This window comes from Nicotiana attenuata, unplaced genomic scaffold (genome assembly GCF_001879085.1).
Source record: "Nicotiana attenuata strain UT unplaced genomic scaffold, NIATTr2, whole genome shotgun sequence".
NCBI classification, from domain to species: domain Eukaryota; kingdom Viridiplantae; phylum Streptophyta; class Magnoliopsida; order Solanales; family Solanaceae; genus Nicotiana; species Nicotiana attenuata.
Genome location: NW_017671048.1, coordinates 273,000 through 296,409, shown reverse-complemented (window position 1 = coordinate 296,409; position 23,410 = coordinate 273,000). Strand labels below are relative to the sequence as shown.

The 23,410-nt window shown below is 36.2% G+C and overlaps 2 protein-coding genes and 1 non-coding gene across 3 annotated transcripts; 2 read left to right on the top strand and 1 right to left on the bottom strand.

Moving 5' to 3' along the window:
* Positions 1-3,192: 3,192 nt before the first annotated feature.
* LOC109205504 (60S acidic ribosomal protein P0-like) lies at positions 3,193-5,914 on the top strand. The gene is made up of 5 exons (XM_019368220.1): positions 3,193-3,779; positions 4,530-4,598; positions 4,913-5,011; positions 5,088-5,480; positions 5,580-5,914. The coding sequence occupies exons 1-5, from the start codon at positions 3,522-3,524 to the stop codon at positions 5,718-5,720; spliced, it is 960 nt and encodes a 319-aa protein (XP_019223765.1). The 5' UTR covers positions 3,193-3,521; the 3' UTR covers positions 5,721-5,914.
* A 919-nt stretch (positions 5,915-6,833) lies between these two features.
* LOC109205506 (cell division control protein 6 homolog B-like) lies at positions 6,834-13,777 on the bottom strand. Its single transcript, XM_019368222.1, has 17 exons — positions 13,357-13,777; positions 13,152-13,248; positions 12,371-12,591; positions 11,366-11,440; positions 11,181-11,290; positions 10,878-10,984; positions 10,689-10,748; positions 10,151-10,224; positions 9,968-10,018; positions 9,744-9,793; positions 9,191-9,326; positions 8,215-8,304; positions 7,787-7,849; positions 7,611-7,706; positions 7,390-7,479; positions 7,148-7,267; positions 6,834-7,070 (listed from the first exon to the last, which is right to left on the bottom strand). Exons 1-16 carry the CDS (start codon positions 13,597-13,599, stop codon positions 7,229-7,231), a joined length of 1,602 nt encoding a protein of 533 aa, XP_019223767.1. The 5' UTR covers positions 13,600-13,777; the 3' UTR covers positions 6,834-7,070; positions 7,148-7,228.
* A 4,751-nt stretch (positions 13,778-18,528) lies between these two features.
* On the top strand, positions 18,529-18,602 carry TRNAF-GAA. Its single transcript has one exon. It is a non-coding gene; the product is annotated as a tRNA-Phe (tRNA).
* Positions 18,603-23,410: the final 4,808 nt, after the last annotated feature.

Below are 23,410 nucleotides of genomic sequence, written 5' to 3'. Positions count from 1 at the left end.
TATATATATCAATGTGAAATTACAGAGTACCAATTTGAAAAGTTAAATTAATTGTGCATAACTTCGGAACCCACCAAGTCAATTTATTTTACCTTATTTTTTCGGGAGAAATTCAAAAATAACCAGATTTACCACTGGTCGTTGAAAAATAGTCAAGTTTCAAAAGTCATCGAAATTTAGCCACTTTAAATCTGAGCGAAAATACTGTTCAAAATCCGGAAAAATACGCCCGCAAAATTTATGGGAGTTCCAGCATAAGTATGCTTGAACTCTCGTAAATTTTACGGGAGTTCCAAGATAACTATGCTGGAACTCTCGCAAATTTTACGGGATTTCAAGTATAATTATGCTGGAACTCCCGCAAATTTTACGGGAGTTCTAGCAAGTATAATTGTCCAGTATAATATACTGGAGTTTGGAGCATTGGTGCTCCAGTCTCCCGCAAATTTTACAGGAGTTAGCAAAGTATACCGGTCCAGCATAATATGCTGGAGTTCGTACACAAATGCACCAGAACTCCCGTATATTATACTGGACCGGTCCCTGTTGCAGCAAAATAGTGGCTATTTTTTATTGACTTGATAAACGCTGACTATTTTTCATTGACCAGTGTGAAAACTGGTTATACCATGATATTTTAACTATTTTTTCCTCTCACTAAAAGAAGTACTCATTCTATTCTAAAAAGAACCCATAGAAAACCAAAACTACTAGCCTTTTGGCCAAACTTCTTTTTGGGCCAAAAGTATTTTTTTTTAGTTAAAAGTACTTTTTTCGCCAAAATTAAGGCGAGTGGCCAAACTTTTTGAAGGAAAAAGTAGTTTTGAGTAGAAAAAAGTAGCTTCTCTCTCAAAATATTTTTTTTGAAAAACACTTTTGAGAAAAATACACTCAGAAGCACTTTTTAAAAGTTTGGTCAAACAATAATTGTTGCTCAAAAGTACTTTTTAAATTAATTAGCCAAACATAAACTACTTCTCACCAAAAGTATTTTTTTGAAAATCGCTTTTCAAAATAAGTAGATTTTAGAAGCTCAGCCAAACATGCTCACCTTTATCTTTTTAACAATATGCTTAAAATGGAAAACAATATACAATCAACCCTCTCTATAATAGCCTCGTTTGTTCCGATATTTTTTTGACTTTTATAGTGAATGGTTGTTATACACCTATAACAGCAGCTTATGTTTAAATATTTTTTGGTTGTTATAAATTAAAATTATCCAAAATATTAATTATTTTTTCTTTTTTAATGTTACATATAAAAGATTAGAAAATTATTCAAACTTAAAAATCTCAAAAGATATGCATATTTCACTAGTTAAATATTGAAGAAAGCTAATATGTTTTTAATAAATTGATAACTGAATGTATAAAGATTTAAACTCTAAGGCTGACATTTTAAAGCTACCTAAAAAAATAAATTCTTTCAAGACTGATTGAAGAACTTTGTAATTGTATCTTGTTTCGTAGATATCACTCTTTTATTAGCGATATAATGCCTGAATTGGCGAAGATCCGTGTCCAAATTTTCAGCAAAAGAGTATCCAATAACTTTCCTTTGAAGATAATCTTAGAGCTATCTAGATATTTTTTAGAATTTGTCCGATGAAAAAATATCATGTGCAAATCTTAAATTTTATATCTTGTGCAAGATAGAAACATTTTTAATGAAAAAGATTGTGTGCATATTTTTAGAATTATTATTAGTAACATTAAAGATTTAATATTGTTGTTATAGAGGAGTAATTTTACAAAGAGGGTTCTACAACAAATATAGTTGTTGGTGTTATAGGTAAAAAAACTGTTATAAAGAGGTAAAATATAACTTAAAAAAATAAAGAAAAAAATTAATTTTTATAGTGAATAACAGTTACTCCGTATTAGGGGTGTACATAGGCCGGGTTGTTTCGGATTTTGTAATTACCAAACCAAACCAAGTGTGTCGGGTTATTAAATCTAAAAACCAAACCAAACCAATAAAACTCGGGATTTTCAATCTCGGTTTTTTTCGGGTTTTCGGATTGTTCGGGTTTTTTCGGGTTCTTTTTTTCGGTAAAATCTACGTAGGACAACATATAACTTGTGCTCAAAAAATTTCTTTAATCCTAGTAAGATACAACTATATAAGGTATTTTTCAAGAAAATAATACAAAATATGAGATGTGTCATGGCATTATTCTAAATAATTCAACAATAAAGACAATAACATTATGTAATATAAATATTGCTAATTAAAAAGCCATAGTAAAAATAAATATAATCAAAAAGTACTAAGTCATGCTAAAATAAGTAGACTAATAAGGGAGAAATTACATGATTAAACGCTAAAGAAAAAATAAAAATAGGTTATGCATTTTTATCTTAATTATTAAAAAAAAAAAATAGATATTCAATACATTGTCGTTCGTAGTATTGAATTGAATGTCTTTTGTTAGCATTAATATTGATTTGATTTTGGTTGGGCTTTTGTTAGCATTATTTAAGTTACTAATATTAAAGGCTATAAAACTTATTGGAACATTCAAAAGTTATAAGTCCAACCTTGAAATAATACCTTAAAAGATAAAATTATGAAAAAGTTTAAGAATATATATAAATTACATCACAATAAGTATATTTATATATTAAATATCTAAACTTTCTATATATGTAATGTCGGGTTTGTTTGGTTGCGGTTTGACTTTCTTTAGTTAAAACCAAATAAAACCAATTATGATCGGGTTTTTTTTTCCAACACCAAACCAAATCAAACCAAACCATAATCGAATTTTTTTTCTCGGTTTGACTCAGATTATCGGGTTGGTGCGGTTTGTAGGTTTCTTTTGCACACCCCTACTCCGTATATAAGAATTCCCCAATTCAAATAAAAGAAAGTGAAAACGAAATAGCGAAAGAAAAGGGGAACAAACCGTCTGAATAGGTCAAGCAAGTTACCGCATGCAATCCTGTAAACTATAAAATCTCCTGGTCCTCATCCATCTTCGCTTTTGATGTTAGAAAATTGTAAATTGGGTCTACAAATGATGGAACTTAATTTTTTTATTAATGATAGTAAATGTTATTTTTCTCATTTCTAAATTCTTAAAACATTGACATAATATATTACTAGTCAATAACTTTATCAAGAAAAATATTTCCTCCCACATGGAAAAAACTTAAAAAATAAAAATCAAAAGATCATTCACAAAAGGATATCTTTTTTTCTTTTTTTTTCCAAAGGACATTTGTTGGATAACATTTTAATTGGCCGGGTGGGGTTTTCCTAATTCCTATATTTGTTTTTTCAATTCTCTAAAAGTCTTCTTTTCGGAATTTTAAATCTCTGAGTTCCCTATTTAAGAATTTTTTTCCATTTAACTTCTGCACGTATATCCATTTACGTACAAGCACTAATCTCCCTGCAAGCTGCAAACCTGACCACCTTTCCATATATATATATATATTTAGCTTAGGGTTTCGATTCCCATTGCAGAAAAAACCACCTTGTTCTCCTTCACTCTCTCCACCATTTTTCAGAATATGGCTGTGAAAGTAACAAAAGCTGAGAAGAAGGTTAACTATGACAAGAAGCTATGCAAGCTTCTTGACACATATCAACAGATCCTTATTGTGGGTGCAGATAATGTGGGTTCTAATCAGCTACAGATGATCCGCAAGGGATTACGTGGTGACTCTATCGTTTTGATGGGAAAAAATACAATGATGAAGAGGTCTATTAGGATCCATGCTGAGAAGACTGGCAATAATGCCTTCCTTGCCCTCATCCCTTGCCTTGTGGTTTGTTTCTTTTACACCTTTTTTCTTCATTATATATTATGTATTTTCTTACTGCTTCTTTGTTTGCTTGTGGGATATAGATTATTATATCTTTTTGGGTCTTTTCTTATTTTGGTTCTGTTTCTTAGGACCAGAAAAATCGGTACATGCACTTTTTGATTAAGTGCTCTTATGTGTAGTTTCTTATTATGTGTTACATATTTTTTTTTTTTTAGATGGACGTTCAAATTGTCAGACTAGAAACTAAACTTATTTATTTTCTGTTTCTGAGATCCACTAACTCTATTTCGATAGAGAAATATCTTTTTAATATCAGATCTGGCTTCAATAATAATAATAATGATTCTGGAATTTTTTTTTACATGTCTGTGAGATGATCTTATTTTTCTTCCTTTCCTTTTCGGATCACTGTTATATATTTTGGTTTCTTGGGACTAAAGGAATAGGTACTGTTTACCCTTAAGTGGTAAGGTAGAGGGACTTGAGCTGGAATTTGGCTAGTTTATTGTTGTTATTATTATTGTTGTTGGTACTATTAATATTATGTTGTTATTTCTACATTTTATTGTTCCATAAATAGATTAGAAAAATGTTTCTAAATAGAGCAGAATATATAGAGATTCATATCATCAATTTAACTAGTAGTTTGGGTTGAATGGTAATTGATAATCCAACTATAGCATTTAGCGATCTTTAATTGTTGCCTAATGATTCTCTTCGGCTTCCGCCTCATATGTGATATTGTAACAGGGTAACGTGGGATTGATCTTCACTAGAGGAAACCTGAAAGAGGTCAGCGATGAAGTATCCAAGTACAAGGTATAATGTATATTATGATCACATTTTCGTGGCTTATCTACTCATTTAGTAATCGTTAATTTGTTATTGAAATGAACTTCTAGAACAAGATCGATTGGTATTCAATGACTAGCCTTTTGCTATTAAAGTTCTGATTGAATTGTTTCTTTTCAATGAGTTGATTTGGGTCCCAAAATAGTTCTGCAATATTTGAGGATTAAACGCCATACAAAATAGTTTTACATTTATCAATCTTCACTTGGAATTTTTTGAGTTGTGTATACTTAATTTATCTGAAGTATGAGAATTCTAACTTTAACACTTGATAAAAAAAGGTTGGAGCACCTGCTCGCGTTGGCCTGGTTGCACCAATTGATGTGGTTGTTCCTCCTGGAAACACTGGACTTGATCCTTCCCAAACCAGTTTCTTTCAGGTTCAATTCTTTCAATATTTCCTAAGCTGCTTATGCTTTTATCTATAAGGATAATCTCAAAACCACTTGTTTTTAGGTACTCAATATCCCAACTAAAATCAACAAGGGCACGGTTGAGATCACCATCCCTGTGGAGATTATAAAGAAGGGGGAGAAAGTGGGCTCATCTGAGTCTGCACTTCTGTCTAAGTTGGGTATTAAGCCATTCTCTTATGGTCTCATAGTCCAATTTGTCTATGACAGTGGTTCTGTTTTCAGTCCTGAGGTTCTTGACCTCACAGAAGATGATCTTATTGCTAAGTTTGCTGCTGGACTTTCCAATGTTGTTGGTCTTTCTATGCTTCTTTCATATCCTACTCTTGCTGCTATTCCTCACATGTTCATCAACGGGTACAAGAATGTTCTCTCATTTGCCATAGCAACAGAATACTCATTCCCACAGGCTGAAAAAGTGAAGGAGTACCTGAAGGTTAGCACTTTGTGCAATTCTTGATAGACCTTTATATAGGAGTAATTAATTAACCTGTTCTTCTCGACATAATCTGAAGAAAAAAATTTTAACTTGCAGGACCCAAGCAAGTTCGCTGCAGCTACTGCTGCTCCAGTTGCTGCTAAACCTGCTGCTAAACCTGCTACTGCCAAGGAGGAAAAGAAAGAAGAACCTGCTGAGGAGGATGATGATGACTTTGTCGGCGGATTGTTTGATTAAGTAGTTCAATCTAGTGATGGCTTCAGGTCCTATATTAGCAATGATGAATGCTATTATGGGTGTCTATTAGGATGCTTTTAAACAATTTCCATTTTGTTTGCTATCATTCAGTCGTTTCATGCACTGATGTATTAGTTCTGTTGTTTCAGTGGAGTTCTAACTTTTGGATTTGTGTTATCCTTGGCATTTTGTTCCTCTCATTGGCTTTGATTGTTGCATTTGGATATCTATATGCTTCTTGGCCTTAACTTATACTCCCTCCGTATCAAATTAAATGAGGTAGTTTGATTCGGCACGGAGTTTAAGAAAAAAAAGAAAGACATTTGAAATTTGTGGTCTTAAAAGCTTAAGGGGTAAAGCTTTGTGGGGCCATGACTTTTGTGTGGTTATAAAAGTTTATCATTAAGGATAAAATGGGTAAAATAAGGAGTTTAAAGTTGAATTATTTTCAAATTTAGAAATGTGTCATTTATTTTGGAACAGACTAAAAAGGAAAGTACCTCATTTAATATGAAACGGAGGGAGTAATATAGAATCAGAATGCAATATAGCTCTTTCATTCATAGGAATCTTGCTCTAATTTAATTTGCAATGATGTCCAAAAGATTAGACCACCTGGATAAGGATATCCATTTGAAAGTTTAACTTTCATTCATAGTTGGAGAAGAGATTAGCTGATCTTATTACAAACTGAAATTTCCAGAGTGCAGAATTTCCTTGGTGATGATATTAAGTTAAGCTTTGAGTTCAAAGAGTTGCTTAAGTAGAAAGAGGATTACTATAGTTGCTTTGTGTTTGCATGTGGTGGAATCCACAAAGGGCAATTTGGAGAGAGCAAAAACATGCACTTCTCAGTCTAATAAGCTTCCAGTCAGAGCTTAAAGCTCATCGATACTCCTTTTCAGCTTTTGGTGAAAAAGCCCAGAAAATGAATCTCTTCCTCCACGAAATGTCAGTGTAGCTCCCTTAATAATTTGCAGTTACGTTCACAAGCTCGCTTATTATGGAACCTAAGGAGAAAAGGTGTTGGGACTCAGGATAATGTTTTCACCCTTTTGCTAAAATCAGCAGTGGCATTATATGTTGATCTTTTTAATCCAGAGATTCTTGAAATTGAGAATCAGCATACGGTAATAATACACTAGAATTTATATGTTACACGTAACTACGTAAGTGTACATTTACAACTCTCTTTGTCACTATTTTCCCTATATATAACTTTTTTCCAACTATAATAAAATCTTTGAGAACTAAAAGTATGATAAAGACAGCCGCAAGGAAAATGCCAACATTTAAATGGACCCAGATGTTCTTCCTTCTATCCATTGCCGCATTGACCAGGTTTGATGTCTGTTTTCATACACAACAGAGTCAATATATATCCAGTTCCAGTAATTCATCGCGAACTACAAGGGGAAAAAACTAACCTTCTTGTCTGGACCATAAATTGGCCGTTTGTAGCAACGAAATAAATAAAAGAGAATCACAATCTTGCACTAAGTTGTTCATCATACTTGCTGAAGACAATTTCGAAAGAAGCGTATTCCCTGATCCAAAATCAGTGTCATATATTAGTGGCATAACTTCATCCTTTAAAAGCATACAACTATGATTAGCAGGTGTCTCTAAGAAACCAGATCAGAACAAGAGCAACGACATAAGTTCACACCTGCAATGCAAAGGTGATGTCTGCTTCATCTACCTTTAGAGTTACTCTACTTAACTTTTCTTCCCGAGCCTTTCCTACCTTTAGAATCCCCTGCAATTTTATTTACACCTTCAGTTATGCTTCTTCCCGTTCTTTAACTAAGCACTCATGATTGAGAAAGATAATGAGAAAAGGAAACTGAAATGGAGAACATGTTGTTTACATGCTTTTCAAGACTTTACCTGGTCACCTAGCACTCTACACATGCTTGATAGCTCCATGATTCCAACTGGTGGTATTAAAGTTGATTTACAGACATCAAGGTAAGAGATGTTCAGCTGCAACAGATTGTAAAATGTCTCACATCTTGTTTCTCCTTATGATAAGTCTCGCCGTTATAGTAACAAACAGAAATTACCTCGCCTATAGTCGCATCCTTCTTCTTCCCCCTGAATAGCTTGACAGCAGAGCAAAGTATAATCTGCAGCATAATATATTTAAGCATTACTCAGCACCACCATGTGATTTTTGTATGCCCGTACGACAATAATCTAGAAGGACCTCATAAAAAAAGTGGCTCCATTTACATTCTGTGATGATGCTTTTGGTAAAGAGTAAAGACATCATGCAAATCAACTTTTGAATCTAGCTCTTGCGTTCGATGCTGCCAATACACCACAACTATTTGAATGCTTCAACCATAATCCAATAGCTTTGTTTATCGTTATTTTCTTTTTATTTTCTCTTTCTTTGGTTCCTTTGGTGGTCGAGAACATAGAAACTTACTAGGAGATGAAACCAAATGAACTTTAGATATCTTATGTCGAGTAGCCCAGGAATGTTTACCTGTTGATGTTGTGGAAGTGATTGTATAGTATCCACCACTGGTGATCTATATGCCTTCGATAAAGCAATAGCCACATGATCAACCCTAACCTGTTAAAAAGTTCCAACTTATAACAAAACACAAAATGCCATGTAAAAGAAAAAGCAAATGAGGATACAGAATTTATAAAGTTACAGCTAAGTTCTTACTGGAGATTAAGGGGCCAAGATAATTTTAAATAAAAAAGAAGAAGAAGAAGAAGAAGAAGTGCTATTTATGAACTAGATACATATTGCTGGACAATGTGCTCATTGAATAATGAACGTTTAAGTAGAGTAACAAGCAGTGCACTGAAACTAGTAGTACTAGTTACTAAGCAGGTTTAAGCAGCAAGGCAGGTTGTTAAGGGAGAATATAAAACCGTAGCATCGCAGGATGGAATACTACTAGTGATTGCATATAAAAATTCAACTAAACTTGTCTCTTTTATCATATATGAATAATGAGGTCCCTGGGTCTATAACTTACACCTTCGTTATGTGATATATTCTGATCTTCAGGCCTTAGAAATGTCGTTTATAACTCTCAAATACTTTTTTTTAGAAAGGTAACAGTGATAATTCTCAAATACTTATATATTGTGTTTTCCTTAGGCCGGGTTAAGTGTAGAATTTGATATCTCAATGGATCTCAAGGGAGAAAACGAGCACAAATGTGAAGCAGCAGAAGTTCAAAACCAGCTTTAGTCTGCAGTGCAATTACCCTTCGGTCCACCCCTTGAAATTCTAGATTTTATTAATATCTAGAGGAAACTTAATAATATGGAATCAGAGAAAAAGAAGAAAGAAGAAGAAAACTATGCAGATGCTGAATTTGGGAAACACGCTATGACTTGGCTATAAAAACCAGACCGGCTCTCTCAATAAGATCCTCCAGAATCAATAGTTTGACAAACTCAAAACCATAATAACAAGTGAAAATGATGCTAATACTCACAACATTGCTTTCGTGTATAGGTGATTTATCACAAGCACCATCTCTCTGTTGATAAGAAAATCTCCCATGTAATGATGGTAAATCAAGGCTGCTGATAGAATCTCTTATTTCAGCTTCTAACATCTCAATTGCGCTCCTGAAACAAAGATGGAAAGAAAGAATTACTTCTAATCAAGGGAAAGTAGTACAACAAGCTATTGAAACATCCGTGATATATGATCAATATTCTCCTGTGCCTAAACGAAGAACTTAAGCATCAGTTCTGGAAAAATTTACATAGTTATCTGTTAAGAATACTTAACAAAATTACCCCCCCCCCCCCCCCTCCCCCAATGCCAAATAATTCAGACTACCACACATAGACATGCAAACCGTAGATATAGGTTCACTTAGATGCCCGAATTCTGCTGGTTTAGTTAAGTACCAGTATCACTCTATGACTAGAATGAGATATTGTCAAATAAAATAGCATAATAGTTAGGCCATAATCTATATGAAATGGGGAAACTTGGTCAAACTGTGATCAGCCAATCTTGCAGCAATATTCACCAACCTGCAAACCCATAGAGCCTTCCTCATATCTCCGGATGCAGAAGCAACTTTCTGTCACATTAGAAGCACTTACATTAGGAAACTGAGAATTATTTTGAAATAAATAAATCTTGGATTAGTGGTTTGAAGTAGCAATGGATAAATGAAAGCCACTAGGATTCTCTTACTGCATAACTAAACAAAAGGAAATCAAACTAAGGAAAACACAGATGTCAAAGTACCTACCCTTGCACATAGTTCCAATGCTTGAGGCTGAAAGACAGTGTAAGGAAATGCCTGTTCAAGCAGTCAAATTGTAATACAAAGTCTATTAATTACAGAACCATAAGAAATGATTTTGCATCCATGCTTTGTGCAGATAACATACATGGGATGTAAATATCACCAGCAATCTACACATTTTCTTACCTCAAATCTTTGCTGAAGAATGGAGATGATCTGGTCCTTAGAATAGGCACGAAATGTTATAACTGCAGGCTTGCCTGAAAAAAATAAAGCATAAGCCAGAGATAAAGTAGTGGTGTACATACAAAAAGGAATCTAGCATTAGTTGCGTTGAGAGGTTAATTGGCAAACAGGTCCTTTGTACCACATAACCTTGAGAAGAGCTGACGGGGCTTATTTTATGAAAGAAAACTCATATAATACAGAAAATCAAAGACCCCCATAACCAAAGCTAGTCGATTTTCGTCTCTCAAATTGCTTGTGTCAAGACATACTTGAATAACAATTTTTCGCAGCAGTCATCAAGTGTGGTCTGACAGTTTGTAGAGCTTATACTTTCTGTGTTAGCAATAAGAAGCTGGGAGCACAAAAATTTTAACACCTTGAAGACTTAGGTCCAAAAGTTAACACCTATTTTTAACCTCTCCTTCCAAAACTAGATGGAGTCAATGAAGATGGAAAAGAGTTAGAAAGAAAATCTGACAGGAAGGGAAATACTCACAGTTCATGGATTGTAGCTTTGGTAGAAATTTATCAGCTAGGTCTATTGCATTAGCAATTCCTGTCATATGAGCAACCATTATAGAATAAGAGATTCTCTTTTTGTTTACCATACTATAAGTAGTATTAGAAAAAAGTTAAATGATTAGACCAAGAAATTTTGAGCATTTTAGTCTAACAGCACCAGTACCTATCAGAATAAATCTGGAGAAAGGAGACGTTGTTAGCATGAACAGCTCATGAAGCACGACTCTGTCTTTTGTGATTAAATAATCCAACTCATCAGCAACTATTAACCTGTTCAATTATCAAGCAGATAAGTAGTTTGATTAAGAAAATCTAACAAGCACTATAACTTCTTCTTTGAGTTAAAATGACTTTCTTGACATTTTAGGTGTCCGATGATTTTACTTGAAATACAACAGAATCTTGAAAGGGCAAAAAGGGGTCCCCAATTGTAGAAATTATCAAAACCGTCTAAAAGGTGACTCACAGCATCTTTGTGCCCGCTGGCTGCTGCTTCTCAGAAAACATTTTCTGAAGATACTGCAACGGTGCTGTTGAACAATTTAGCTTTCTCCGTGGTTGAATTTTATCAAGTATCTGTAACAGCTACCAAAACGTAAGCAAATGTGCATCGCGTTATTTAGCATCTGAATCAGTATAATAGCAATTTACCTTGCCAAAAATATCAGATGTGTTTGACAGAGAAGTGCAGTTGACGGATAATATGTCTGGAGCCTGAAAGCCAGACTGAAATGAGAAAACAAATAGTTGGTTAGCAATGGTCTTCAGAGAGTTGGATATGCAACTCAGGAAGATAGTTGAAAAAGAAAATCTTTTGCCAACCCCTCAACCACTTAGGGATACTCGCCATTGAGTTTATTCAAGATCAGCTTACAGTCAAAATTGAAATGCTTCTTGCACATGATAAAAAACCAAACATGTCCAAATCAAAACACTGATCTAGCTCTTGGGTTTTGAACTTGTACATGAACCCCATAACCTGAGGACTTAAAACTATGACCAAAGTTTACTCAACTGTGGACAAATCCAGCCGTATGTGTGTATGTTATAAAGCACAATATATCCTTGAGAACCTCAGATCATCAAACAAGAAGAGCAAACAGAAAACAAAACAAACTTCACCAAAAAAAAGGTCCAGCTGACCTGAAAAATTGGTACATTTTTTGGTCAAAAAGTTTTAAGATTATGTACAATAAAGAACAGATGTAAGTGTCTCATAAAAGAGTTACTTGCAATTATACGGTCAAATGAACTCCATTTCCGAGCTAAAAGCCCGGGAATCAAAATAAATTACCCCTTATTACTTTATTTAAGGGTTCTGTAGTAACTGCAATAGCAATATTTTACTTTGAAGACCCAATTAATTCCTCATTTCACTTATCTCAATCCCAGTGAAGTATGGTACATTTGTTAAAGATGTACAGATACTTCACTACATTATAAAAGCGATAGTTAACAATTTGACAGCATTTATTTTCATGGTTTATATAGCACTTCAAACTTTAGGATACTGCAAATGGAAATAGTTCATGACACGGATAGATGAACTTGTTTGGCTAAGGAAATGCAGATCATTAAGCATTCGCGTCATTCCCTCAGAAAACATTCATCGCAAACCAAAAGTCGAGTTTGGAACACACAAGCAATAAGCTATACCTCATCTGCCCAATTAACCAGGACCTCTTTGACCTTCTCCATTGACAAAGACTTTCCAGTTCCTGGGCAGCCACAAACATACAAACTCCCAGCCTTCTCTTTTTCCAAAGCTTGCTTACAAAACTCCAGAACTCTATTCTGCTCAACTTGTCGACACACCAGATTTGATGGGGCCCTAGACACATGCAATGCCTCCTTCACTGCATTTAACTGCTCCATATCTACGGATAGAGATGGTAATTAACACAACTTGAAATGAAAAAATCACATGTCACTGGATATAAAGTTCGAACCCGCAAAATTAAAACAGATTATGTCTCAGTTAAAGAAAGAGTTTCAGTTATGTGCACTGATGGTGTGAAAAATATTTACACAATCACATCATTTCGTAAATACGTCATTTAAAAGGTAATTGCCGGTAAATCTATTTAATAAATACTAAGTAACCTGTTTGTTATAACAAAGTAAGTACAGTGATGGGGTAAAAACTTTATTTAGACTATCAATACACATAACTTAAATCCTTAAAAGTAATAAGAACGACAATTACACCTTAATTCCAAACTAGTTGAGACATGCTAGAAGAATACTAATATATATCAATTTTGCTCCATGTGAGATATTATATTTATTTCAAAAAAAAATGTGGTTCATTAGTGCTAGAGATACTTGACATTCAGCGAATACACAAATCTCTAAAAACAACTCCTAGCAAACATTGAGCCATACCAGTGAACAAACTCGATTTGAGAAATAAGTTAAAGCAAATAATCAAATTCACCTCTTGGATTCCACATAGGCTTCTCAAGAAAACTTTCAGATAATCTCCTTTTCACAGGTGATTTGCTCACATTTTTTGCTTTATCTCCGCAATTCACCTGAATTCCACGGAAAATAAAAGATAAATTAACACGAATCCACTAGGAAAATGCCTTCTATAGGAAAGATATACTGGAAATATCACGTAATCAGAGAAGTTGAGTTACATTAGGAGGAATCTTAGGGCTGTCATTGACACATCGACGCGGTGATTTCCATTTGCACGGAGAGATTTCCATGGGCGATGGAGTTATAGTTGAAGTTACTACATCGTCTTCACTAGTGGAATTGGATCTGATTTTGCGTTTTGAAGGAGTGGAGACTCCGATCTCATTCCTAATAACCGTTTGACCGGCGACTTCGCTACCACCGGAGACGCGTGGCGAACGACGGACGGGGATTGCCGGCATTTTGAACTTCCGATGATTTGATAGCTGTTTAGCGGCGTTCGGCGGAAGTGAAGTGAATCCAGATTGCGAGGATTAAGTGTAATGGTAAATAGTTTAAATAGGATAGATTGTACGAAGAGATTCTATCCGTTTCGCGCGCAAGAGGCAACTGCTACAAGTGCATTTCCCGCCGTTTCGTAGTGTTTTTTGAAGTCACGAGTTATTATTTGTGGATTCCTTAGTGGACTTGCATTGCAAAGCAGTCGGCCCAATACATAAATCACGGCCCAAATATAAATCTGGTTTGTAAAAGAGAAACTTACACAAATATCCTAAATAAGTCTCAACTTACCAAAACTCTAGCCATTAGTCATAGACTTACCAAAACCAGCCAAGCATATATAAAATTTGAAAAATCAAATAAATAAGGTTCTTTTTCTCAAAGAATCACATGCAAAAATTATCTTCCATATTTTTAAGCGTGATTAGCAATATTAGATGCAAGACGAAAAAGAAATTTCATGGATGAGGTAGCAAATAAGGTGATGAAATACAAAAAAAAATATACAATATTCCAAAAATCTAAGCGAAAAAAGGAACTTTTTCAATGGTCATAGTCGAAATTCATTGAAAACATATAGATAAGTCAATATACAAAATTTGAGGAAGATTGGAGGTGATTTGGACTGGTTTTGTATCTAAAATCGTAATTAAATCGAGTTCGAAAAATTCTTCTGCGACACATGTATCAAACATGGATCACGCATGTATCTCACGCACAAGTATACATGGATATACATGTGATACACAATTGATACAAATATGATACATATGCGATACACAAATTATAAACAGTGTGATGCACATATCATTTTTTTTCATATTCAGTTTTTACTTCGAATTTCCAATTCAAACCACCTCAAAACTTCACCAAATCATCCCAAAACTGAGATTCAAGCTCCTTAAGATGTACCCAATATATTCCCATAACACCCATTCAAAAGAAAACAAAAAATTTATATTTTTTGCTACAAATAGCTAATTGGCTAATATTAGTAATATTTGGCTAATATTAGTAATATTTTATGAATTGGCTAATTTTTGTAATGAGCTACTTATAAATGGACATAGTTGGTAGTTTCCCCTTTGCAGGATAATATACTAATTTTTATGAATAATTAATTGGATTAGCAGCCCATATTAGTAATAAACTAAAAATAAACTAATCTAATCATTATATTTTGTTAATACAAGCTTTAGTGTGAGTGCATCGCACGTGTTATAAATATATACAAAAAGTAATAAATTATTGTATGTGTACCCCATACCATTGAGTATACAACTTAAGAATATTAAGTAAATACTATTAAATAATATTTGAGCTATAAAGTAAATAATAAAAAATGTAAGTTTTTTGACAATATTGAAGTTAATCGATTTAGCTAACTTAATAAAAAATAACTCCCGCCCTGCACACCTCAAATGTCGAATTGAGGAAAAGTAGATGAGCAAGCAGCTAAAATGTCCTTATACTCATGATAATTGAATAGTTAGAAACGATATCAGTTGGTTCAAACCTATCTTGATTAAAATTGTCATGACCCGGAATTCCCACCTTCGGGATCTTAATGGCGCATAACATTTCACTTGCTAGGCAAGCCAACGTTAGAGAATTCACAAATCAACTTCAGCCAATTTTTAATAACAGAATTAATTAAGCTAAACAGAGTTTGCGGAATATTATAAAACCCAAAATCTGAAACATTTAGGATCTGGAATCACAACTCACGAGCTACTACGATTTACTACAAACAGAGTCTGAAAAATAATACAGTGTTCTGAAGGAAAAGAAACAGTAAAATAACAAGACTAGGAAGAGGCTCCAGGGTCTGCGGACGCCAGCAGATCTGCCTTGGTCTCCTGACGATCAAGTCCAGCAGCTAACCTCATGATCAGCTAGGGCCGATACCGAAATCTGCACAAAAGTGCAGTGTAGTATCAGTATAACCGACCCCATGTTCTGGTAAGTGTCAAGCCTAACCTCGACGAAGTAGTGACGAGGCTAAGACAAGACACATACATAATAAACCCGTGCAATTTAACAGTATATGTACAAAATAACGGCAAGTAAAAGATAGACAGATAATACCGGGAGGGGGACATGCTGAGGGGATTAGAAGACAGAGAATCACAGCAGTAAAGAAAACTTGATCAACCAGGAACCGAAGGTTTCCTTGTTTAGTACTACGAAAGTAGTTCTACTATTAAGATGTTTAATATTAATAAGAAATATTCAGTGTTGTAGCTGTAGAACATACCGTGAATTAATAATAACAAGTAAACACAATAAAGGGAAATGCACGGCATCACCCTTCGTGCTTTTACTCTCAACCTCACCTTATAATCAATATAAACGGCACGGCATCACCCTTCGTCCATTAACTCTCATAACATGTCACGGTATCACCCTTCGTGCATTAAAACTCACAATAAGGCACGACATCACCCTTCGTGCTTTTACTCTCTCATAACACGACACAGCATCACTCTTCGTGCATTAACACTCTCCCTTACCACAAAACAATGCGCGAAAGACAACAGGGAGATATAAATAACAAGGACAAGTCTTACTTCAACATTTGGTTCCGCAATACCAACCTCAACTTTGAAATCAATACTCAATTATCACCAAAAGGTCCGTAAACATGATAAGAACGAACAACTTGATTATACTAGTCTAAACATGGATAACATGATAAAAAAAAGCAATAATTACAAGAAACCAAGCCCCACCTGCATGCTTTACCCGTCAACAACGCATAGGTACTCGTCACCTCACCTATACGTTGCACCCAACATCTAAACACGTATCAAATAGACAATTAAGTCCTAATCCCTCAAGTCAAGGTTAACCACGATACTTACCTCGCTTCACAGTCAATTCAAATGCTCTATCGGGGCCTTTCCCCTAAAATTCGCCTCCAAACCACTCGTATCAAGCCACAATTAACTCAATAACATCAAATATTGCTAAAGGAATCAACTACAATGCATAAATTTAGATTTCTCAAACTTTCCCCTAAAAAGTTAAAAATCCACCCCAAGCTCGCTTGATCAAAACCCGAGGTTCAGACCAAAATCCATTTATCCATTCACCCCCGAGCACGATTATTTAATTTGTTTCGAAATCCGACCTCAATTCGAGGTCTAAATTCCAATTTTACAAAAATTCCTAATTCTACCCAGACCCCCAATTTCCACCATGAAAACTCTAGATTTTAGGTTGAAAGTTCATGAAATGTAATGGGTAATTTTAAAAAAGTAGGTTAGAATCACTTACCAACAATTTGGGGAAGAAATTATCTTTTGAAAATCGTCTCTAGGTCTTCTAGTTTTGAAATTTTTGAAAGAATAGCAAAATCCCGTTTTTGGTTCTATTTTTAATAACTGGGCTTCAGGCCTTCTGTGCGTTTGCGAGGGCTTGCCGCATTCGCGAAGGGTAGCGACCCAGAAGGCCTACGCGTTTGCGAAGGATTGCACGCGTTCGCGATGGTCTGTCCCCCCTGGCCATCGTATTCGCGAGCCTTGGCTCGCGTTCGCGTAGAACAACCCACCGATCCCTCCCCCAGGTCAATAACACTACGCGTACGCCTTGAGCTGGTCGCGTTCGCGAAGGGTAAAGCCCCCATCGCTTCGCGTTCGCGACCCGGCCTTCGCATTTGCGAAGTAGAAAACTCAGACCAGTTCACTCTTCGTGTTCGCGAGAGTACCTTCGCGAACGCGAAGAAGAACACACCAGAACACCAGCTGCAGCAAAATACCAGATTTTTCTAAGTTCAAAACATCCCGTAGCCTATCTGAAACTCACCGAGCCCTTGGGGCTCCAAACCAAACATGCACATAAGTCCTAAAACATCATACAAACTTGTCCGCGCAATCAAATTGCCAAAATAACACCTATAACTACGAGTTGAATACCAATTCGAATGAAATTTTCGAGAAAGCTTTAAAACTTCTATCTTCACAACCGAACGTCCGAATCACACAACTGATAAAACAAGAATTTTTGCCTTAAAAGTTAAATTTAGTTGACTTCGGTCAACGTTTGGAGAAAACGAACCCGGATCCGTGTTTTGACGGTCCCGGTGGGTCCGTATCGTAATTTGGGACCTGGGCTTATGCCCGCTATCGAATTCCGAGGTCCCTAGCTCGAGATATGAATTTTTGTTGAAAATTGAAATACTACAAATTTAATGGTTTCTAACAATTGATTGATGTTTGGTCTTGTTGATATCGGGTCCATATTTTGGTTCCGGAGCCCGGTATAGGTCCATTATAATATTTAAATCTTGTTTGTGAAATTTGGTGAGAAACGGAGTTGGTTTTAACATATAAGCCTTCCGAAAAAACTCCCGGACTGTGCACGCAAATCGAGAAAGGATAAAATAGGATATTTAAGGATTTGGAACATAAAATTTAATTCTAAAACATGAGATGACCTATCGGATCATCACAAAAATACAAAGCATTCCTAGCTTTTTAGACTTGCCATAATATTAACACTTAAATTTAGTAACTCTATCGTCTCAGATATTGCTTAGTATTTGAAACCAATGTATACCACCAAGATAAAAGATCATTAATGTTTTCTAAATCAAGAAAGTTATAGGACCTAGTTTTCACACAAGTTGAGAATGAAAACATCAAAAATTTATATGCTCAACATCCTCACTTTCAGAACCACGTATATTACATATTCTCTCCACACTTGATATCTCTTATCAAGATTATTACCTATAGGTAAGGAATTATGCAGACACTTCCTTAGGAAATGCTTATGTTTATCTCCCAGTTTCCACAGCAAGGGTCCAAAAATGATTTAGGAAAGAAATGACAGTTAAACTAAGCATCTAAACTACAATTGGGCTTTCTACTAAATATTGGAAAGTGGTTCAGGTAGCTCAGCTGGTTAGAGCAAAGGACTGAAAATCCTTATGTTAGTGGTTCGAATCCACTTCTAAGCAGGCAGCGCGACTTATATCTGTGGCCCTATGCCCGACCATGCCAAGATGTGATACCAAGAGAGCCATCGCAACCACTGATCTATCATTATCTCTCATCTCTACATCTCTCCTCTTCTCTCAAGCTCCTTCTTAGATTGAATTCTGCTGGTTGATAAGTGTGGATTTTGACCACTTATTAGTACCTTTTTACTTTTGTTCTAGTCTGAACGCATTGATTTATGTTCCCAAAACTAATGAAAATGTGCAAATTGCAGGAATGTTGGAAATTTGGGCTCTTATGAAGAAATTCGACTCAAAAATGAGTGTTCCGATTCACAAGGCAAGAAGGGGCGCAACACACAAGAGGTGCGGTCCCCAGAAGTATTTCTGCGGCCGCAGCAGCAAGTGCGGACCGCAGAATTCCCTCTGCGGCCACAGAACTAATGAAGAAGCCTTGAAGTATTTGAAGCAGAAGTGTGGACCGCACACAATTTGTGCAGCCGCAGAACATGATCCGCACTGACAAGAATTCAAAAAGTTCAGAGAGTGTGCAAATGACCAAGACTTGAAGCCTTTCCTGGAGTGCGGACTGCACATGAAATGTGCGGCCGCATAAGCTAAATCGCAACCGCAGACCAAATTGTGCGACTGCAGAATCCAGTTCCTTGAAAACTCAAGCAATGTGCGGACCGCACATGGAAATGTGCGACCGCATAACCTCCCGAGGGGTATTTTTGCCAGCAAATTTTGAACCACTATAAATAGACGGGAATGACAGTTTTAGGTCAAGTTTTGAATTTCTAGCAGTTGTAGCCTTTGTAGTTTTCCATTTTAGGAAATTTGTAATCATTTTGGGATTAAAACATCATAGTTTATTATTTTAATTTTGTATTATGGGTAATTAATATTTCTTCTTTGCTTTCTTTATTTTCTGCTATGAGTAGCTAGACTTTTACTAGGGTTGTGACCAAACCTTAGTGTGTAAACCTTATGGGTATTTAATTTAATGTTTGTTTATGATTAAGTGTTTGTTATTTAGCCTTATTCATGCCTTAACGTTGGAATTAACGGTTGTAAATATTGATTCATGCCTTTTTGACTTGGTCTTTACTTGAGAAAGAGAGACCTAGTCTAGGAAAACTTGGCTAACAAGAAATCGGGCTAGTTAAGGATTTGATTAGCCTAATCAAAGGGTTTGAACTAGAGATAGGGAAAACCAGACTTGAGCTCATATCAACTATTTAGCTAGAGCCACATTTGGGCTTGAGAAAGCTAAATTGGACAATATCACTCTATGACCGAGAGGTATATGAGTAGGTAACTTAGAGATGAGATCTATAATACACCCCAATCAATAAAACAAGTGTTAACGTACTTAACCCATTAGGCGAACACCTAGGTAAAGGTTATATCCGTAGAATTTTAACCCATTTGATAAAAACAACAAATACAGTTACTCGCTTTCTAGTTTTTTCTTATTAGTTTACAATTGTTACTGTTAAATTAGAAATAGAAAATAAAATCCCTTGTTTAGAAGCGCAATTGAGTTATTTCATTTACTCTCATCAAGTGTGCGCCCTAACACCCATATTAAACTCCCTGTGGAAATTGACCCCGACTCTTGTTGGGTATTATTCTTCCAACGACCGTTTTCACTCACTATTGAGTGCGGATTGGATGTAGATCAATTTTTGGTGCCGTTGCCGGGAACTTAAAACTGTGTTAGCTATATATTTAAGTGTGTTTTTGGAATATCTTCTTTCCCTTCTGTGCTACTAATTTGTTTAAGAAATTACAGGTACAAACATGGCAAACAATGAGCTCAGAAATTCGCCTTTGGGGGAATTGGACTGCGAGGAAGAACAAGTAGAAGAGGTACCTCAAGAGCCACAAGCCAATCCGATAAGACGGGTATCTCATGACAATGTGCACGTTCCACCTCCACCTCCACCACGAGCGGCTCCACACCGGGTATTGCCCAACGAAGGTTATGCGAGTGCAATAGTCCCTCCTCGTATTAGGGCGGCAACTTTCAAATCACCAATGTGATGCTCACTTTACTTGAGCAACGTGGTTTCTTTACCAGTGCAACAACTCAAAATACTTATAAATATTTGAAGGGCTTTATGGATACATATTGGGGGAGCAAGCAAACTAATATTTCCGAGGATGCATTTAGGCTAAGGAATTTTCCATTCTCTCTATGGGGGAAAGTTTTAGATAGGTTGGAACGATTGCCGAACCATTCAATTCACACTTGGGATGAGTTGGCGTTAAAGTTCATTGCTAAGTTTTTCTCCCGAGCACATGGCTACACTTCGAGATGAGATCTTGGCATTCAAGTAAGAGCCAAATGAACCACTACACGAGATATGAGAGCGCTATAGAACAATGGTTAAGGAATGTCCCAACAACGATATGATGGAAAACATGATGAACAAACCTTTTATCGTGGGAATAACACAACCAACCAATGTGTAGTGAATGAAATAGTCGGTGGGAACTTTATGACTACGCCTTATGCGGAGGCGTGTGAAATCTTAGATGAGGTGGAGGAAACATCGTCGGCTTGGCAATATTGGGCTAATGGTCCTCAAGGTGATACGAACATGATCTACCTCTACAAAGAATTGCATGACCATGGGCAAGCCATTTCCGAATTGACCACTACCATGAATCAACTAGCAAAAGCTCAACTTAGTCAAGTGCAAGCCCCTAAGCAAGTTCATGCTATGGAGGGAGTGAATGTTTTTGTGAACAAGAAGAGGACTAAGGGTCCACAAGTGCAAACTCGAGTGAGGAACTACGTGCAAGATGATGGAGGTTTTGATCAAGATGATTCTTATAATGAGCAAGTGGAGGAAGTGCAATATGTGAATAATTTTCAAGGGCAAAGAAACAACTTCCGAGGCCCAAACCAACAATAATGGCGACCACAAAACAATCATGGCAATTGAAATTCTAACAATCAAAGCATTGGCATAACAACAACAATCATGTAAATTGGAGTGGAAACAACAATCAAGGAAATTGGAGTGGAAATAACTAAGGAAATTGGGGAGGCAACAACCAAGGTGGTTGGAGTAACAATCAAGGAAAGCGAGGGTCAGATTTTCAAAGGCCCCCAATGTATCAACAACCGAGCAAACCACCTCCTTATCCTTTCCATGGGTCAAGTTCTTCAAGGAATATGATGGGACGTATTGAGAGTATGTTCCAGCAAATGATGGAAAAGAATGCTTATTCGGATACCCAACTTACCTCACACAACACATTAATTCGCAACCTAGAAGTTCAAATGGGGCAAATCTCTCAAGCTTTAATTCTTGTCTTAAGGGTGCACTACCAAGTGACACGGTAGTAAACCCAAAGGGTGGTAACAATACGGGGCATGCTATATCGGTTATCACAAGAAGTGGAGGAGGCGGAATGCACCCACCTCAAGTGGAAGGCGACCTGTTGATGAAGATCAAGTGATGCAAGAAGAAGAGATCCTGAACAATGTTGTTCAACATAATAAGGAATTTCGTTTTGATATTGATATGTGGAGGAGACTCAAGAGGAGGTGAACCCATCTAGGGAACACATAATTGACATACTGAAACCGGTAGTGCAAAAGGCAAAGGTACCTGCCTAAGCCTCCACCTCCATTCCCTCAAAGACTTTCCAAGCAAAATGGTGAGGACCAATTCAAGAAGTTCATTCAAATGATGGAGAGTCTTTCAATCAATGTGCCATTGGTATAAGCTTTAGAACAAATGCTCGGTTATCAAAGTTTATGAAAGATCTTGTGACAAAGAAGAGGTCGATAAATTTTGAAACTATCAAAGTTACTCATCAAGTGAGTGCAATTTTTCTTTCAATGGCTCCTAAGTTGGAGGATCCCGGTGCTTTCACGATTCCTTGTATAATTGGAAGTGCCGAGTTTACTAAAACTCTTTGTCATCTTGGGTCAAGTATAAATTTAATGCCCTATTCGGTTTTCAAGACTTTGGGATTGGAAAACCAAGACCCACCTCTATGAGATTGCAAATGATCGATCGTACCATGAGAAGGCTGTTGGGTGTGACTGAAGATGTTTTGGTCCGGGTTGATAAATTTATTCTTCCGGCGAATTTTGTCATTCTAGATTGTGAGGTTGATTATGAGGTGCCAATTATTCTCGAGAGACCTTTCCTTGCTACGGGTAAGGCTCTTTGTGATGTTGAAATCGGAGAATCACTTTTCGGGTTGGTGATTAAAAAATGGTATTCTATATGTGTAAGTCCATACGGCAACCAAATAGCAATGAGGTGTGTTCTTTTGTGGATTTGGTGACCGATGTCATTGTTGATGATACAAGTAATACTATCAATGTTAGTGATATATGAGAGGCCATCTTGCTCAACTTTGGCGGATATTCGGGGTATAAGTGTCACGACCCCAAACTGGAGGGTCATGACTGGTACCCGGGCCATACTTGTCGAGCACCAGCGTAATCTAACCTTTCTTATTATCTATAAGCACCAATAAGGTCAACATAAATGGTAGACATGAATCATAAACATCCAACACTAATAGATAACGACATGAACATATATAACATGGGTTGGCAAGGATGCCGTAAAGCTATATACAGCAAAAACCAGCCGACAAGGCTATCCAAAACTATACATGATACAACATATGTCTATGAGCCTCTAAAAAAACATAAGTGCAGGAACATTGTCGGAACAGGGTCCCGACATAACCATAATGTCTATAACAAAAAGGCATACCAAGACCACGACAAGTTCGGAGAAGGGGTCTTGCCAATAATGCTGAACCGAGCAGCCTTCTATGGTGGGGGA